The 20,425-nt window shown below is 45.7% G+C and overlaps 1 protein-coding gene across 1 annotated transcript in view; it reads left to right on the forward strand.

Annotated features, from left to right (window-relative positions):
- MTBP (MDM2 binding protein) overlaps positions 1-19,372 on the forward strand; it is a 62,744-nt gene extending 43,372 nt beyond the window's left edge. Inside the window, exons 17-22 of the mRNA XM_066578462.1 lie at positions 6,574-6,669; positions 8,517-8,774; positions 8,943-9,180; positions 13,714-13,827; positions 16,194-16,259; positions 19,231-19,372. Coding sequence (XP_066434559.1) covers positions 6,574-6,669; positions 8,517-8,774; positions 8,943-9,180; positions 13,714-13,827; positions 16,194-16,259; positions 19,231-19,269 — 811 coding nt within the window. The 3' untranslated portion in view covers positions 19,270-19,372. The remainder of the gene's footprint in view (positions 1-6,573; positions 6,670-8,516; positions 8,775-8,942; positions 9,181-13,713; positions 13,828-16,193; positions 16,260-19,230) is intronic.
- Positions 19,373-20,425: the final 1,053 nt, after the last annotated feature.

Here is a 20,425-nt window from a genome sequence, read left to right on the forward strand (position 1 = left end):
CCACAACTACCCCACCTAAGGGGCAGTGGCAAGTGGTGGACACTTACCGCAGAAGACCAAGTGAGACCGATAGAGACCAACAACCAAGAGCCCACAGATAAAGTACCCCAAACAGGATACTCCCCGACTAGAGAAAGCAAAGAGGACACGAAACAACCCAAAGGAAAGCAGAGAATCACCGACTCGCTATCCTATGATGGACTCAATCATAAGATAATTTAAAAGACTTCAGCTCGGACCCAAAGACCAAGAGATTCACTACGGGAATAGAAGGTCCTCTAAGAGCAAGGTGTCCCCGACAAAACACGGACATTGTACTCCCGAAATCTACGCTGCGTCGCCTTCCGTGTCTCCGGGACCGGCTGCAGATTCCAACTGACAAAGCGGGGGGGCCCGCCCCTCTCTGCTCTTGACTCGCCCCTCTCATCTATATCTCTGGTGTTTCCCCCTCCCCCCCCCCCTCTTCTTCTCTTCCCCCCCCTCTTCTATCTTTTATCCTCATGCTACCTAAGTGATTTATAGGATTGGATGCCCTACACAATGTTTTTCAGCCGCCGTGGGGAGGGTGGACGAGGCCCGAACCCAGACCCGACCGGACTCAGTCGCTCCCCCGCTAGGGACCGCAGCAATGCGTTGCTGCAAAGACGTTAGTCGAATGTTGAGAGTTAGTTTAGAACCACACGTTATGCCAGAAATGACCAGATTTCAAAATGTTATAAGTGGATATATGTTCCCCTTATTTTCCCCCTCCCCTTTACCCTCGTGTTTGACCCTTCCTTCCCCCCAATCTAGGTTGTGTCCCGAAAGAAGAAGATCCCAACCAGGGGTACTCGCCGACCCACAATACCACCCCCCCACATGACGGGATGGAGAGAATAAACGTATGCTCCTTTAACACAAAGGGGCTCAACAGTCCTAACAAAAGGAACCAGGTGCTGTATAGGCTCCACAGGAAATGGGTCACGATAGCCATGCTGCAAGAAACACACTTCCCACGTTCTGGAACTCCGGAATGTGGGAAAAACAAATTCTACCCCTTATGGGTTCATGCCACACACCCGGAGAATAAAACCTGTGGAGTCTCCATAGCATTTCACAAATCCATAACACCTGTCATCCTGTCTCAAGAGATAGGAACAGATGGGAGATATATATTTCTTAAGATATCAATCGATAACAGGATCCTCACAATTGCTAACTTTTATTTTCCTAATCAAGGACAGGTGGCTTTTGCCTCCAGAGCTCTTCGGGGACTGGTGGACTTTGCAGAGGGGACCCAGATTATACTGGGAGGCGATTTCAACATGTGCATGGACCCCCGACTAGACTCCTCCACGGGACGCTCGGCACTCACCAGACCAGCCATCCGTAGGGTTCAGAAAACGTTAGCGAGTATGAACCTGATTGACCTGTGGCGCACTCTCCACCCGGGTAAGCGCGATTACAGTTTCCATTCCGTGGCACATAATTCTTATAGTAGAATTGATTACATATTTGTATCACATAGCTTGCTCGACGGGGATCCTCAGTGTTCCTTAGACATAGCTCTATGGTCAGATCACTCCCCAGTGTTTGCATCCATGGGTCCTGGGGGTATAGAAAAGAAGCTACCCACATGGCGCCTTAACGATCATTTGCTTAAAGACACGGCCTGCCTAAACGAAATAAAACAAACAATAGAAAATTTCAAGATAGACCATGCCAACGACCCCACATCCGCCCCGATAAAATGGGAAACTTTGAAATGCGTATTGAGAGGGGTGTTCATTTCTCATGGAGCGAGAATCAAAAAAGACCAGACAGCAAGACTGACCCAGCTAATAAAGGACTTAAATGCTAAGGAAACGTCAAATAAGTCCCAAGCAACCCCGGCCCTACAAACAGAAATATCAGAACTCCGGCACAAAATTTTAGACATCTTGGATCAAAAAGCCCTAGCTAGAAGAGATAAAATCAAAGCCGGCTACTATGAATATGGTGATAAAAGTGGCAGATGGTTGGCTAGAGCGTTACACCCTAGATCGGCCCCTCCACACATACATTCCATCAATTCCTCATCAGGGAAACGAGTCCATTCCCCACAGGAAATAATGGAAGAATTCCGTCTATTTTACTCCACACTGTATAACATCCCCGGAGCACAGAGGGCACCAGACATCCAACATAAACAAAAGATAGAGGAGTACCTAGGGCTCCATGTAACGAGACACCTTTCTACGGAGGAGTCCCAGGCCATGGAGGTAGATTTTGAGGAGGAAGAGCTCACTCGGGTACTGAAAGGAATCAAAAAGGGGAAGAGCCCAGGTCCGGACGGGTTCTCCCCAGGATTCTATAAGGTATGTGGGAGCTTGGTCTCGGACATGATCTTGAGGGCCTTCAACGCGGTGTCTCGAGGCTGCCCCTTCCCTCCACAGGCCCTGCAAGCACACATAGTTTTAATCCCCAAACCGGGAAAAGACCCACTAGCGTGTGGCAACTACCGCCCAATATCGCTCATAAACTGCGACTTAAAAGTCTTCTCCAAACTCATAGCAAACAGGCTGAGCACCCTGATACCCCGACTTATACACGGGGATCAGGTTGGCTTCGTACCGGGAAGGGAGGCAAGAGACAACGCCGTTAGGACCTTGTCCCTGATAGATTGGGCAAAGAGAAGGAAGACACCGCTATGTTTGCTCTCTGTCGACGCAGAAAAAGCGTTTGACAGGGTGAACTGGAGATTCTTAGAGGCGACACTTCAGAAAGTTGGAATGGGACCCAGGACATTAGCTTGGATTATGGCACTATATAGAGGCCCCTCGGCACAGGTCAGGGTCAATGGTAACCTATCTGACCCCTTTGAGATCAAGAACGGTACGCGCCAGGGGTGCCCCCTGTCCCCTACCCTTTATATACTAGTGATGGAAACACTAGCTAATGCCATCAGGAGCAATCCCTCGATTAAAGGAATAAGGGTGGGAGGGGAAGAACACAAAACCTCACTCTTCGCGGACGATCTCCTAATCTACGCGGCTGAACCCCGAATAGGCCTTCCAAACATCATGCAGGAATTTACAATATTTGGCAAACTCAGTAACTATAAAATCAATGCTCAGAAGTCAGTGATACTCAACATAACGATTCCCAGAAGGGAGGCCGATGACCTAGCAGCGGGTTTCCCATTCCTCTGGAAATACAAGTCATTCAAATACCTGGGGGTCCATATCCCATCAGACCTATCCCAGATATATGAGCTTAACTATAAATCTATTCTAACAACCCTAAAAGGGGATCTGGAGAGATGGACGGGTGCCCCTTTATCATGGTTTGGCAGAATGAACACAATCAAGATGGATATCCTTCCAAGATTACTATACATCTTCCAAACTGCACCATGTAACCCCCCGAGTAGCTTCTTCAACAGCCTGAGAAGTCAACTGCTCAGGTTCATATGGAAGGGAGGGTCCAAAAGACTCAGCTACAAGAGTCTCACAAAACAGAAGGGAAAAGGGGGGGTGGGACTCCCAGACTTGCGCTTATACCATAAAGCGACCATAGGCACCTTAATCCTAGATTTATTCCACCACAAGACAGACAAACTCTGGGTGCAGATAGAGACTGAAAACAATGTCGTTGAGATAAGGGGGGTTTTCTGGATTCCAGGGAATACTAATTGGGGGAAGGCAGACACATCAAGTATGATACGAACAATGCTGGGAGCATGGAGGGGAGGATGCAGGATGGGGGTTCCGGGGCCTCTCACACCATTAGTTGGGAACCCTCAAATCCCGGCGACACTATCAACGCGTAGACTGGGGTTCATACCAGTAGAAAGTGAGGCTAGGGTGGGAGAAGTGGTAGAGCCTGGAGGCATGCGAGACCTGGGGTCCATGGGAGGATCACGGGGGGTCCCCCCGGGCTCATGGATGCAATACCTTCAAATACGTAGCTACCTAATAAAGATTAAACCGAGCTCGGGATGGAACACGAGCTATACTCCCTTCGAGAAACTATGCTGTGCCACGGAAACCCCTAGACACACAGTCTCAATACTGTACAATCAGTTACTGGACGAGAACCTGGGAAGTCATCAACCCAGGTGGATAAGAGCCTGGGAGGAGACGCTGGGCAGGCCGGTCCCCGAGGAGCTCTGGAGTAGGGCATTCCAACGCACACATAAAATGTCTGTCTCCAGTAGGCTTCAAGAGCTAAATTTTAAGATCATATCACGATGGTACATGACTCCAGAGAAGCTACACGCATTGTTCCCCTCATCCCCGAACGTATGCTGGCGTTGCCGGGCAGGAGCGGGCTCAATGCTACACATCTGGTGGGAGTGCCCTATGGTGGCACCCATTTGGCAGGACATGGAGCGCCTGTTCGTAGCAGTAAGCAGAGAACCACTCACATTAACACCTGAGCTGGCGCTCCTATCCATTTCATCAGGTGACGCTCCATCACTCCAAAAAGGTTTATTGAGATTCTTCATCATGGCTACAAGGCAAGTGATACCGAGATTCTGGAAACAGAGTTCAGGTATACCCAGAAGCGCTTGGGTGGGGGCGATGGATGAGATAGAACGCATGGAGAGACTTAGGCTGGCGGAGGAGGTGACAGGATATGACCAGTTCTACCGAATGTGGGCAGCTTGGATAGATATACGCAACACCCCTAGATTCCTGAGGTGGTTAAATACCGGTTCATGTGAGTGACAAGGATAAATCATGAGTACCTACGACAAAACAACGTACACAACCTAGTGCCCTGGCACTAACCCTGCCCCCCCCCCCCCCCCCCGTTTGTCTTCCCCTCTCCCTCCTACCTCACTAACCCCGTCCCCTATTGCAAAAGTTAACTGCAAGTTACAGCAGACGAAAGAAATTGGATGTTATAGAAAGTTTATTATTTGAAGCAGACAGATATATTACAGTTTAATCTTCATAAGTTGTATTTTCATAGCGGTATCCAAGTCAGTTGAAAGAATTGTATAAGTGATGTTAACAAAAAAGCAATAAAAATACTTTAAAGAAGATTTCCGGATCTGTCTTTTACAGAGCTCAATGTATGAAATCTCTTCTCATAAGTCTACATTGTGCTGTGCTTTTGTTCCTCTACGATTACTACAGGGAATTTATGAATAAATGGGCAACTGCGTGTTACCATTCTTTTTTGGGGGTGGGGTGGTGGTGGTGGGGGGTGAGCCACTGCAGTTTGGCATGGATTGGTAAAATCCACTTGTCAATTTATTCATAATGGAAAGGTAACCTCTAGAGGCCCATTCCCATGGTGTGGTGCTGTGTGGCAGCTGCTGTTGTGTCTGTAGTAGTATGACCCACATCCGTGGGGCCTTAGCCTGGCAACAGTTGTGTTGGGCAGCCAGGTTACTCCTCTTGTGGGTGCTGTATTGTGGCAGTGGGGGTTGCCATGCGGTGCTGCACCCAGTGGGGTAGGGATAGACCATCAGTATAAATAGGGCATTGGGAAGTGGTTAGTGACCTTATACAATGTAACAAAGACCCTCATGTTTGTAAATACTGAGACGCTACAGATTAACGTATAGTATGTGGATGTGCGTCTATTTCTTTTCTACTATATTGATCAATTTATTTATGAATTTCCAGTAGTAACAGAGGAACAGGACAGTGTAGACTTGTGAGAAGATGTATGCTCAGAATTGTTTCAGAGAGGGATACAAGTATTTACTAAGGGACCTGATAGGAAGGACCTATATTTCCTCCTCCCCCCACGCCCCTCAGAAATGATCCCCAGAAAATTGTAAATAAGTGATAGAGTACCAGCAGATGATTGCTGTCCCTCCGGTCATGCTTCATACAGCATGGCCCATCCACATTTGGGACAGATCTTGGTAAAGTTGTCTTGAGATGTGATTTATTGTACTAAGGGGGTCTTTTCTTCTGCACCAACTGCTGGAAATCGCCCTTTGTATGTTTAATTTAGTTACTTGATAGTTTGTTTTAACCATCTAAAGACCCATTTACACGCAAAGATAATCATTCAAAAGATCCTTGAGCAATTGTTTTGCATAAACTGCTAATGGACACTAATGTCCATTAGCAGCTTATCACCTTCATTTGCATGTAAATGAGCCTCCGGCGCTATATGCTGAGAAGAGCAGGTGGTCTGTTCTCTGCATTCAGCTCCTTTGTTCTGCCATGGAGCTTTAAGCTGAATACAGTGTAATCGGCGCTCCCATGGAAAAATACACCACCAGTAATGCTTCATTTCTACTGAGGTGACTACAGGAATTGAACATTGCTGAGAAGTCAAAACTGATTGTCACTGGGTCACATTGTGGTCTGCTTATTTCTGGGGAACTCCATCGTAAAAAAATATTAAGTAATTCACTTATTTCTTTTCGGCTCCATCTGGCCCAGACCGCCATGATGACATATTTCAGCCACAACCCATATCTACGGAATTTAACACTGCGACTTCTTAGACTCCTCTCGTTCCCTGCGCTTTTCCACCTCTGCACACGCACTCATCCCTTACAACCCCAGATGGTGGTAAAATATAATACAGGTCAATATATCCTAGGCTCCCGATTTGTATTCCACTTTTTGTCTCTTCCAGTGATAATGCTTTCCTGTTAACACCAGAACTTACCCCACGGAAACTGAGAGCTCTGCCTTTTGAAGAAGCATCAGAGTGCCATTATCATGGACTGGAGTAAGTTTTGTTTGTTTTTTTTGACTAGTTGGGGGGGGGGGGGGTTCTTTAGTGGGCATGTATTTGAAATTTTGACTTACTGCTCCCGACACACACTTATTGGTTGCCGAGTCCACTGAATGCACATAAATACATGGGAGCGGTCTTCGAGTTACATTCAGTATGGTCTTCAGCTGTTTTGACTGAACAGTCCATGCTGCAGCGAGTTTACAGAAAAAAAAAACAGCCACGATTTTTAGGCTTTTTTTGAAGACCACTAGGGACTGTCCCGTTAAGGATCACTCGCACGTATTTGTGGTTTTCTGTACCCAATAAGCATAAAGTGGGTACCAAACGGCGTTTGGTGGGAGGTGCAAGCTGAACACCCGCACACCTTCCTGCAAAGTTGTTGGCCAGCCATCAAAAGAACCTATGAGAATTACCTGTTTACTCAACACAATAATTAATCACCAGCAACTATTTCTCGGCAAGCTGGAGCGACTTGTAAATAAATTCTCGTTTGTCGCAAAGTTTTTCCTCTAACGGTCACCAAACAATGGTGTAACTATTTGATAGTTGTCCCCTGTAAAGCCACCTTCAGTATAACTTACAGCGTCATTCAAATCTTTAAGTGAATGGGACTGAGCTGCAAGGATAGACCTAAACATAGGTGCAGTTAGTGGGCAGGAGATGGTGTAAGTCGGCCTTTTCAGCCATCCAAATTGTCAAATGTATGGCAAGCTTAAAGAGCCACTCCGGTGAGTTTATTTTTTTACTTCATTCATTATGCAGCTATCCCCCAGGCATGTTAGCCTTTTACTCCCTACCTTGGCCCCAACAACCAATCAGGTTGAATCAGCGAACCCAAACAACCAATCAGGTTGCTATTGTTGTGAATCAGAACCAATGAGGTTGATGGAATTGCTCCATAGTACTGAGCTGGGGAGTGAAAGGCTAATATGCTCCCTGAGTATATATGTGAGCCTGTGTTACATTGGTTAGTTTTTTGTTTGTTTTTTTCCTGTCAAACTCACAACTTTTTTTTTTTTTTTTTCCCAGATGGTCATGTGATCGCAATTCTGACCAGCTGAGATCTACTTGGGTTACGGCTTTTTGAAACTAGTCCATTTCTCAGTCTGTGTGATGCTGTTACATGATCCTTACCTCAGAAACTGCCTAGAGGGGGATACAAAATCTCCTGTCAGTTACTGATAATGATCACATAGCTCCTGTCACACAGGTATAATAGAGGAGATCACCGCTGATCCTCCTGACTATATAAGGATTATATTAAACTGATCCACCAGCAGGCAGGAATGGTACAGCCTTTAATGTTGTGCTGATGCATTATGGGATAGATGTGAAACAAAGAAAAAAAACAAACAAACGAAACTCACTCTCTAGATGGTTACTCAAACCGCACCGTACTGCGCGGAAGTGGCTGCAGTACACATAGGCGGGGATGGAAAAATCTGTTTGTGTCCTTTTTAAGACTGCTGTTGGTTTATGCTCTACGTCTGCATTCCATTGTTTTGTTACATCGTGAGAGCAGGAAATCAGAAAGCCGGATCTCTTCTATGATTGAAATGAACGGTACAAGATGGACTCCGTTGATTATAAGTTGCTCCGCCCAACTTCCATGTTGGCCTCCGGCATTTTTCTGGATGACGTTGTCCAGCATTGTGTGCTGATTCTGAATGGAGCCTGCGTTTTAACGCTTGTCTGAGAAGCCCCATTGAAATGGTAGCGATCGACAGTGTTTAGCGCTGAAAACGCAGAAGAAACCTCCTATATGAGAGCGGCCTTACTGTTGTTGCCCTTTTAAATCAATCACTAATCAGTAACCTTGTTTGTTTTCTCCCACTTAGATATTGTCTCGATAAGCGGAAGGCTCTAGATCGGGATGTAGCTTTCTCGGAACTACAGTCGCGTCTCATTCGCTACGAAACCCAGACAACGTGCACACGAGAATGCTGTCCGGTCCCTTTTGTCCTCAGCCCTCTTCCTTCTCCAGCGGTTCTCTCTGAGCCAGGAAGTGTTCCAGATGGGGAATCCTTGCAAGGCGCCGACCCGCTGAGGCTCAAACGCCGCTCCAGGGACCTAGATGGGTTGATTGCAAGCAAAAGGTATATGTCTGTTAGAATATTCCCAGGAATTCTGGGCATCTGGCTCCTATTCATAGCAGACCATTGGCTTTGCATGCATCTTGGTTAGTCATTAAAGTGTAGCTAGTTGTTGGTTTTGATGTGTTTTTTGGTATTAAATGTATTTTATGTTTGTTGTCTTGAATCCAGGCTTGCTAAATCTGAAAGCTCGGACTCGCTACTGTCTCTCACTAGTGAAAGCAGTGGCCCTAATGCAAGCACTAGAGTAACCAGACCTCGATCGGAAAGGGCAGCGCAAGCGCCATCCGCAGTCAGACCGACATCCAGAGACCGGGGAGCATCTTTAAGCAGCAAACTGACCCAGCCGATGCAAAGTGTAAACCCTGAGAGTGACGTCAAGGAGTCTAGATCTCAGAAACACAATCGGGTAGGACGAATTGGAGCTTACTTTGCAGGTTGTGATGTGAATTATGTCATAGGGCAGCTATGTAAAATCATAAGGTAATGAGATCAACCACACCACAGATAAATGTAATATGGCTTTATATCAGTGTATGCACTAAAGACCCATTTAAACTCAACGATTATCGCTCAAAAGCCATCTTTTGAGCGATAACCGTTGCGTCTAAATGCGCTGCCATCGTGCACGATTCGTTTATCGGTGATTTCTAGCAAGCTAGAAATCACCAATGACTTATCAGCGCCGCACACTGATTTTCTCAATGGGCATCGCTGATGGCATTCTTTCAGCTAGTATCCCGCTGACAGTTCTTAGTGGGAGAGCAGCTGAAAGCTTCGAGAACAATGCAGCTGCTTTGTTCTCGCAACTATACACCTCTTCCCGTGACATCTCTGCACCTTTCCTCCAAAATATCATTGATTGTCTGTCCGCTGTCTCTAACACTATGTCCTCTCTCTACCTAAAACTAAACCTCTCTAAAAGTGACCACCTGATATTTCCGCCCTCTACTAACTGACGATCCTGACCTCTCTATATCAGTGTGTGGCAACGCCATAACTCCCAGACAGCATGCCCGCTGCCTTAAGGTCATATTCTACACCGATCTCTCCTTTACCCCCTACATCCAATCTCTGGCCCGAACATGTCAGCTGCACCTCAAGAACATCGCAAGAATCCGCTCTTGTCTCACCGTGGACACTCTAAAAACGCTAACTGTTGCCCTTCATCCACTCCCACCTTGTTTATTGCAACTCATTGCTGATCGGCCTCCCCTGCACCAGACTCTACCCTCTCCAATCCATCCTGAATGCGGCAGCCAGGCTCATCTTCCAGTCCAGCTGCTAATCGGATGCCTCTGCCCTGTGCCGGTCACTGCACTGGCTGCCCGTTAAATACAGAATTCATTTTAAATTGACTACCTTCATCCACAAAGCCCTTAGGCAATTATCCTCCATTGGCAAACTTAAAAAATATATATATATTTTTTTTAGTACTTTCCACTCTGTCACTTAGCGACATTATGTGTAATAGCATACGTACTGCGTTAAGTACATACCCATAGAGAACAATAGGGCTCTATTGGCAGTAATACGCAGTAAAATAGAACATGCTGCCTTCTTTTTTACTTGCGTATCATACACAATGAATATACAAAAGTGTGACTGGATCAATGAAAATCACCACATACTATGCACGTATAATACGCATTGAAATTATTCTCATGTGACATGAACGGATTTGAATTGCGTATTTCGTGATCGCTGTCTGTTCGTTAGATCCGCAATAAAGCGTGGGCATTGAAAGGCATGTATTCAAGTTTTTCTTCGCACTTGTGGGTAGGCATTGCGGATCCCACCAGCGACTGCATGCGAGAGCGATTTCTTCAGCGCAGAATATGCATTGTGCATGCACGGAAAGCCACACACGTCCGCGATCATGTGCAATTACTTTCCGCGATGGATCGTAGGTACATGCAAAATCTGACCTGTTTATGTGAGCCCTGCCTTACAGTCAGAGACACGTTTGTGTGTAGTAAGGAGCACAAGATAGTTGATTTCCTGGGGGAACATATAGAAGAATTCTTTATACTGAATGGCCCCTTTTTATTAGAGACCACAGCACCTTCCTGTATGGAAATTAGACCTATGACCCCAGAGTGCAGGATAAAACCAAGTGAAGAAGCTTTTCCATGGATCAGTTTGTCTGGATCTGCATTAGACGGTCAAATCCAGCGGTCTGAGCAACTTCCGACGAGGCTTGGTCATCGAGGCTTGACTAGCTAGGGCCAGGATTTGTGGAGTTTTCTCATGATGTAAAGAGTAAACAGAGAATGGTGTGATCAAGGAAAAACATCCAGCAAAAGAGGATCCAGTGGGCCGAAATAACTCCTCACCAAAAGCAATCCTTCTGAAGAATCGATGGCACAGTTAAAGAGCTTCTGGTCAAATACAATGCTGGTCATAGAGGCATACAGGTTCCGTATGGTATCCTGCGGCACATCGCTCCATTTTCCCTGTAACTAGATCATGCAAACTCGTAGGCTGTGGAAGTTGGCATCCCAGATAGTCCCATACATGTCCCATCGGTGATAAATCTGGCAACTGGCAAGCCGGGGAAGTGTACAGCTCCACAGCAAAGCCAAGATTGAGGCTCTGACCCCGAGGTCTCTAAACACATACATGGCTGTCGTCAGTGCCCAAACTAAACCTGGATTTGTCGGTGAAAAACCAGCTCCACTCTGTAGTGTCCAGTTTCGTCGTAAGTGATACCACTGCAAAAAGAGGTGATGGTGGGTGTCAAAGACTCTACATATAATGGGCGCCGTGAGACCAAATGTCCTTCAGCCAAGTGCCTGGAAATGGTTCTGACAGACACAGGGGTCTGTAACGATGGTGCCCCTGTCTCTGGATGGTGGACAACAAACCAGTTGGAGCTGCTCATACTTCTCTGATGATCAGATGATCCTCTCTCTATTGGCGGTCTGTAGGAGGCGTCCTAAGCCCGGTCGCCTCATGTGCCCTCACACACCCACTGGTTCCAACACCACCTAACAGTCTGGTCAGAACAACCCGGATGGCAGACTCTGGTAATGGGGTGACATGTCTTCTCTGCGTCGTAGAGACGTCTAGTGGCCAACAAGCTCTACACAAGTGGAAGAAGAGGTCGCTACACACAAGGAGCCTCTGAGAGCCTTTTATAGGCCAAGAGGGAACCACTTTTAGGGTCTCAGGTGAAAAGACCGTTCATCTCATCACCACAACTCTAATCATCTACATATCCGCCTGCCGAGTTTTGCAGCTAAATGACAACTCCTAGGGGGGCTGGACTTTCTTTTTTTTTTTTTTTTCGGCATTTTTTTTTTCTACAGCTTTTATTGATCTATATACAGTAGATAATTTACTTAAACAAAAAACGTAATGCATTTACAATGTTATGTTGTCCTATTCCCCAGCCAACAAGTGTCAGACAGCCCCACCGAACAACCCAGCTGGATTGGGGGATGTCCATGAGGAGAAGAGCCGTTATCATGGCCGTATTATATATCGGGGGATGAAGCCGGACGTTGCTGCACTTAGTTCAAGTTAACAAAATAGAACAATTCTGTAGTGTATAAGGGCTTTGCCAGAGGTCCCCCTTTTCCCTAATAACTATTTGCTCACCTTTTATTAGCGCTATTGTGTATAGATTAAACACAGCTGGACTGACCGCTATCCTCGCAGTGAAGCTCTGATGGCTTTAGGACAGGGGTCCCCAACTCCAGTCCTCAGGGACCACCAACAGTTCATGTTTTCAGGATATCCTATGGTAAGTACACCTATGGCAATGTCCGAGGCACTGACGATAATTACATCACCTGTGCAAGACTAAGGAAATCCTGAAAACATGACCTGTTGGGGATCCCTGAAGACTGGAGTTGGGGAACACTGCTTTAGGAGATGATTGAACTCAAAGGACTAAAAATAGTAGTTTTTTCGACTGCAGAATTGCTGCTTTTTCTGGATTCCAACAACCTTGGTAAAATGAAACTGAAAATGGGGCAGAGGAGGCCAAAGGTATGATGTGCTTAATGGTACGCTTCCAAGACGGAAGATGGAACAGTACCTCTGTAGCGCCTCCTGTTGGAAAGTAGCATTCCTGCAAATCAATGTCTGACCCTTTATACAGATCTTTATAACCATGATTGGGAATTGGTTTTCTGCTCTATCAATGAGGCTTTTTTGTGGGCTTTCAGCATATTTTGCTGCACTTTTTCTGCCCACTGGGCCTCTGTTCACTGCGAGCAGTCAGTCGTTCAAAAATGAAGAATCGCTTGTTTACACGGAGGGAGTAGTTGCTCACTAGTTTCATTTCAGTGAGCTAAAATTAAGTAAATGGCGACTACTAAGTGATTTTCTCACTCGCTTCCCTGTCGGGCCCCACATTTACACGGGCCAACTATGGCTGGGCTCACACAAACGTGTTGTCTCGTTTTTCACATGAAATGGTGTTAACAAAAGTATGTTGCTTTTCGTTGTTCCACTCACACCTGTTTTCCCCTTTCCTGCTCCATGGAGGTTCGGAGTGCTCGATGCCTGCCGCTCCTCAGCAGCCTTTCAGCAACGATCTGCCATACAGCTTCTCACAGTTGAGCTTTACTGCTGTTCCCTGCGGACAGGAGCATTGCTGTGTCGGGAGAACCGCTCTTTCCTACATGGCGCTCATTGAGCGTTCTGTAGCCTGCAAGTGGGAAGGCAAAAGCTGTTCTAAGCCCCTTCTGTCTTCCCCTCCGGGTCCTCAGCTGACTCAGACAGCTGAGCACCCAACCTACTCCTGCTAGGTTGCAGGAGCTTTAATCCCACACCATATTTTTGCCCAAAAATCGCAGCACCAAATGCAGTACATTTAAGTAAAAGACAGGATATATATTGATCACTTGCTTTATAGTCTTCCTCTTCTCCCATCTGCCCTCCTGTATTCGTGTCCTAAAATAACAGCGATCCGCATTCTTTATTTTCCCAGATGCTGAGGGAGGTGGTGTGTAAAACTCTTCTCAAACACAGCATTCAGGAGGGGCACCCATGCTTCGCGGCCTGCAGCCAGCGTCTCTTCGACATCTCCAAGTTCTTCCTTAAGGTATGTGGGTTGTTTGGTGTGGTATGTGTCTGTTTGTAAGTTTAAGGCGGTGGGAAGAAGGCTCCCTTCTCATTAGTACCTAAACTATGTAGGTGATTAACATGTAACTGCGCTTTCTAAAAACATTTTGACATGTTGAACGGACATATCAAAAGTTTTCATCAGTAGGGTCCGGCTGCTGAGACCCCCACGGCCATACAACGAGCCAGCTGAATCGCTTGTCCAAGCACTGTGACTACTCATTAGTTGAAGATGGGCTCATAGACTCTTTATTGAACCCATCTGCAGCTAACGAGCAGTGAAAGTCCTCAGACGAATGATTGGGGGTCTCAGTAGCCAAACCCTAAGCAATAAACTTTTGGCATGTCTTATGACTTGTCAAAATTTTAAAAGGAATTGTGCATTCTTAAGTAACCTTATCGCTGTTACAGTGGAGTGCAATTGTACTGTACTAATGTATTACCCGTCGCCGATGAAGGGCGTGTTGCATTAGCAGGAGGAGACGCCGAGCGGGAGACCACGTGGGTTCAGCAGCAAGGTCACGTGGGCCGGCACACGCCGGTGTTAGAGGCAACCAATGTTACTAGAGACAAAATTTTGGCTTAAAAAATGGCCTTACTCGAAATTGGCCTTAGTAGATGTCAATGCTAGTAGAAATTTTACTGTATATGTGTTAATTTGTGAGGCATCATTTATTGGAGTCTCCACACAAGTGTGCAGCTGTCTCAGAACCAGCTACAAACTGCCAGACTGAGTACTGGTGTATCCATAGCAACAGAAGCTGCAGGGGTTTGTGGGAGATGTACTCCACCCATAATTCCCCATTCAGCTCAGAGACCATGTGACAGATCACATGACGGTGACATGATCACAGGTCCTGTTAGCACACGAGCTATGTATGTGTAAATTTGTGAGGTCATTTATTGGAGTCTCCACAAGTGTGAAGCTGTCTCACAACCAGCTACAAACTGCCAGACCGAGTACTTCTGTATCCATAGCACAACTAAGGCTGCAGGGGTTTGTGGGGGATGTAGACTGCCCATAATTCCTCATTCAATGCACAAGGATGAAGGACCTGTAGTGATATCACCGACATGTGATCAAAGGGTAGAGCTAAGAGACGGTAACTGATTACATGATGGTGACATCACAGGTGCTGTCAGCACACGGCTGCTGTCATGTAACTCACAGCACTCATGGACAGGCGGTCGTTAGCACTTTGACATAAATCCTAGTAGATCTGAGCGGGTCAGAATAGAGATTGCACGCCCACCTGAGGAGAGGGTCTCCAAGAGTTTCCAGTAGAAAGGCCAAGGTAGCACTAGCTCACTGGGCCATAGCTACATAATGAATGTGGGGAAAAAAATAATCAGAATGGCCCTTTAAATGGTGAACTTTGTCATCCTTCTCATTCTCTCCGTTTAGGTGAATGCATGTAATGTAAATCCTGGAATAAGAATATTTTAGCTGTTGGTGGCCTGTGAGGTTAGACATCTGGGAGGAATTATTCTTCACGCTACCCAGATCAAGCATTGCTTAAACTTTCCTCTAACTGCTGAGCGTCTGATCAGCGGCGTACTGTGACAAATGAGATAGATCCCTTTTCAGAAAATGCAGGAAGTGCTTTCTGTCATAAAATGTGCAAACGTCTCATTTCTTCAGGATCTGTGAGTACAGCAGGTGGGTCGGCAGGTGATGCGTCGCCACGCTGGGCGCTATTGTGCAGATATTTTAGGTAGGAAAAATTAGACGTCGCCCTTCAGCTTCAAGCATTCACCGACCAACTGTCTACGGGTTGTTTGTATGTTCCTGTTTTTTTTTCTTTAAAGGCTACAATGAAATGTCTTCTATTACTCCTTCATTATGTGTTTTTCCCTTGTTTTTATGTAGTGTTCTTTAAGGCAGCTTTTTGTTTTCTCCTCTTTTACTGCCTTGAGTCACTTGTAGAAGTCAGAATGAAAAATACTTCAACTGCCAACCAGCCAAGTGTCCATCCTTAAACTTCGTTTTTTCGGTTCTCTATTAAAGTGAGTTTTGCACCAATTGGTATCGACTACCTATAGATCATCAATAGTTGATCAGTGGGGGTCTGCTGCTCAGGACCCCGACCAATCAGCTGTTCAGATACCTTCCATCAACAGTAAAACACCCAGGATACGGAGCGGGAGCAGATCGCTCTGACTCTCTTGTGGCATGGCCAGCGCTGCTAATTGTAGGCGCGGCTTCCATTAAAATGATGATTGCTCTGTGTTGGAGAAACGGACCGCTATAAAGACCTATTAGCACATTAATTGGCATTAACATTTGCACCATATTTATGTCTGATCTATGACTTCCTGTTAAGTTGATCGTTGCTGTTTTCTTAGGATTTGAAGACATCTAGAGGGCTCCATGATGAGATGAAGAAAGCTGCAAGTAACAACGTTAAGCAGGTGAGCTGTTCTATAGCATCAGACAGAAATGGCACCCATACATCTGAATAGTTGTACACACACGGGCTTTATTCATTCAAGTAGGGGGGGAAAAAATCGCAGCATTTCTTACAGGTCGACTTTTGGGCGAGAATGGCACATGCCAATCTATGGTCTCCCACACAACGAATAGGTCCGTGTGCTGACCGATGCAAGTTGCGCAACTGTTTATTTGTCTTTGTGCATGTATCCTCAGTATGTGTGCGTGTAAGAAGAAAAAAAATACAAATTTGGTATCGCTGTGTTTATAATCCAATTAAAACCGTTGTGTTATTTAACCCTTACACTGCAAACCGTGAAAAAAAAAAAAAAGGCGATGCTAATAGAGGGGGAATCCTGTTCTCAAGAGTAGAAAGCAGCTGTAAAGAGGACCCACACAAACAGCCTACTGAGAACTGTGTAATCTTCAGTTTCCCCTGTGGTGGCGCTGCAATCGTTTTGAACACCTCTTCCTCCCAGCTTACCCCACAGATCACAGCTGATTGCCCGGGGTCCCAGTAGTAGTTCTCTCTGTTAACTCTTTGTAACATCACGGTGAGATTTTAAATACAACGTAACCCTTCTGATCCTGCGTTACTTGATGATCTGCCCTCATCACATCCAGAGCTGCGTTTAGCATTCCACTTCTTTCTGGTGTAACCTTTCCTTTTGGGTATATTGTAACCAGAGACCACACTGGAGGTGGGAGGCCAGACGACTAAAGAGATTGTCGTCTCTAGTAAATCCTCTGAATACTTGGCATTCGACATTTTAGAACGGTGATGTAATAATCGTATTACAATCACAGAGCCCCCTATCACTTATTCATGAGCGGATGCCGCCGTTATGCGGCAGGTTAATCGCCCGGACGGAGCACGGTGTAAATGTTCAGTTCCCGCAGGTCTTGTTACTTGTTTCCTCAGCTCAGTCATGCAGAGAAGCCGTTCTGTAAAACTGTCCTTGATCCGTCAGGGATGACCCGAGGGGAATGGACCGGAACATTCTTGTTTCTCTACATCAACTCAAAGATTTGGTTGAAGAGTAAACTTTTTGTAACTTATTTCTTGCCCTCCGGAGAATGTGCAGCGTCTGTGACATAAAGCCAGATTATATTGTTACATCCGACTTGTAACTATTGATGATTAGGCTGAATAGCCGTCATATTCCCACAGCCGCGTGGGGGCTTACTGTCACTTTCTGGCCTTTTACGTGTTGGATTAAGGATGTAAGAAATCAGGGCTTATGTAGTGTAGTCATAAGCACTTCATCTGCATATCCTGACTTCTTTTTTTAATATATATATATATATATATATATATATATATATATATATATATATATATATATATATATATATATATATATATATATATATATATATATATATATATATATATATATATATATATATATATATATATTATATATACCTTAAAGCATCCACCTGCCACAGTACGAGGGCCTCAAATGCACATCACGTAGAGTCGGGGGGGTAAAGCACTACTTAATTATGTATTATCCACAGGATAGGCGATAAATATGCAGAATTATGTCAAGGGGGGTCTGACTGCTGGGACTTAAGCCTTCCGCCCCCCGTGAATGGAATGAGAAGTTCGCATTGGCAGACTGTTATTGGAGATGGGGGAACACGTTTGGCTAGCACTTGTAGAATTAAGTGGAGAGGTGGCACCACTGCTCCATTTGCTAGAAATGAGGACTTGAGGTGCCCTGTTATGATCTTTCGGGATCCCAGCAGTGATACGGACAAAAATCACGAATGGGAAGATGGAACAATCTTGGAAGGCAGCATTCTTGCAAGTCGATGTCAGATCTTTTAACAAATCTTATAAGAATGACTGGAAATATAAGCCAAAGCCAGCAACTTCTCCAGAAGGAAAAGAGACCCTTTTACACAGTGTTTCAGGTTTTTGCCCCTCTTTAATGTGCAGAAGGTTGATGGCTGGCTGGGTGAGAGATCTAGTAAAAGTAGACATTGACTTGCAGGAATGCAGGCTTCCAGTAGGTGGTGCTGTAGAGGCATTACTCCATCTTCCCATTTGTATATTTCCCAGGGGAGCATGCATGGCCTCAGAAGTCTCCTCACACCCACTAGGTGCTCTCCCTAAGGAGAGAAAATTTACCCCTCCTGACTAGAATAGGACATGCAGCAGTTTTTAGTTTTTTTTCATGTGGACCATTGATCTGTGTGGAAAGTTGTCTGTGGATAGCCTCATAGGCTATAATAGGTCCATGTGCTGTCCGTGAAATATGGCCTCCTGAGATAGGGGTGTAAGGAGAAAAAGTCTATAACCTTTCCGCCAAGGTATGGCTGCTTGTAGTTACAATCTTGCAGAGTCTCCATAGTCCCAACGACAACACTTCCTGCCTGTGTTCTGTCCCTGTTGTAGATTTAGCTTCAGGAAAGGTCATCAATATTGGGGGTCTGTCACTCGGGGGTCCCTGACAATGAGCTGTTCTGAAGTGGCTGTATTGCTCTGCGTACCATGGCCACCTCCATGCATACCAGCCACAGCTGTGTGTTTTTATAGGGGCTGGGTCCCAAGCGGCGGAGTGGAGCAATACCATAGGGTAGATGTATTATGGTCATAGGTACAAGTTGTGGCACAGTTTGTTTTTCTTAGGTTTTTGTTTCCCATGATAATCCCTTATCGCATCCAGTCTGCAGTGTTGGCACCTCTGCTTCCAGCCGAGTTCTGACCCCTGGTCAAGTGGTATCGAGTCTCACTCCTCCCTCTTGTTGCCCCTAATTGCCCTATACTGAGCATGCTCACGGGTCAGGCAAGGAAGTGTTGTCATGGGCACAGAAGAGTTGAAATCCTTCAGTCCTTTTAAACCATGACTGTAAGTGCTGATGGGAAATCTTATGAACTAAGTTCTTAACTTTTGAAAAGTCTAAGTTTTTGTTTTCTTTTCTCCCTCACCCCGTCTTCAGGTTATTCAATGGGAACTGGACAAGCTGAAGAAAAAGTAACGTCTGGATGAAGTGTCATATTTATTTGTGTGTCTCAGGTATTGTGTGGTTGTACATTATGATTTCCCTCCTTTAATAATAAACAGTTTACCTTCTGCTTCTCCTTCTGCGCTCCACCATGGTCATATATCATTCGGCCCTAACAATCCCTGCATTGTGTGCAGCTACTGAAAAGACTCCTGCTTCTCCCGGCCCTGTTTTGTTAACAGATATCATCAGTTTGCTTTGGAGGGATGTGCGAGGCAAGTTAACCCTTTCTTGCAGTACCCATATCAGCAAGTGATCCAAATTATTCTACAGAGGCCACAATATAATCAATAAGCCATAATGTACAGCTCACTAATTCACCAGATGCGGTTTATACATTGAACATCCTCAAGTTCCCTCTAAAATAAATCTGTGGAGGTTGTTGAGTCGCCCTCTTCTGTCAAGTTGATGGAATTTTTGTTCAGGCAGTCACCCAGCTTTCCTGGAGCCCTGGATGGTAAATCACATAGACAGGCAGTGCAACAACCAGCTTATTCGATGACTGTTGCCTGTATTTGCACTGTTGAACGATCATTTGGGCAACTATTGGCCCGTGTGAAATTACCCGAAGGCTACCTATGCACAGGCGTGTGTGAGAGATTCTGACCAATTATTGTGCTCACCAGTGTGCGTTTTTCAGTTATGCAAGGGGTTTTTCGTGAAAACGCCTCCTATCACTTCTGTGAAGTAGCGATCCTCAGGTACCTCTTTCAGCCGCACTTTAGAAGATCAGCAAGTGTGTTCCGTTATTCTCAATGGTAAACGATGTACCGTGTTTAGGCCTCCCTCACACAGACCTTTTTGTACAGCGTTTAGCGCTGCCTTTTCAGCGCAGCGCTCTACGCTGTAAAACGCTCCCATTCATTTTAATGGGGATGTTCACACAAGCTGCCTCAGCCAATCAGAGCAATATTCACAGTCAGCGGCCTCAGCCAATCAGAGCAATCTCCTGCTGGAGGCGGGGATTTCAGTCCCCGTCACTAGCAATAGATGCTTCATTGGCCATGACAAGTGGCTGGCAGCCTGCACGGAGCTCCAGAGAACAGTGGCAGGACTCGGACAGCGTCAGCTAGGTGAGTTTGTTTTTTTTTTTCCCAGCATCCTTGGCTGTGTTTTTTTAGCACAGCTG

This window comes from Eleutherodactylus coqui, chromosome 9, assembly GCF_035609145.1.
Source record: "Eleutherodactylus coqui strain aEleCoq1 chromosome 9, aEleCoq1.hap1, whole genome shotgun sequence".
NCBI lineage: Eukaryota > Metazoa > Chordata > Amphibia > Anura > Eleutherodactylidae > Eleutherodactylus > Eleutherodactylus coqui.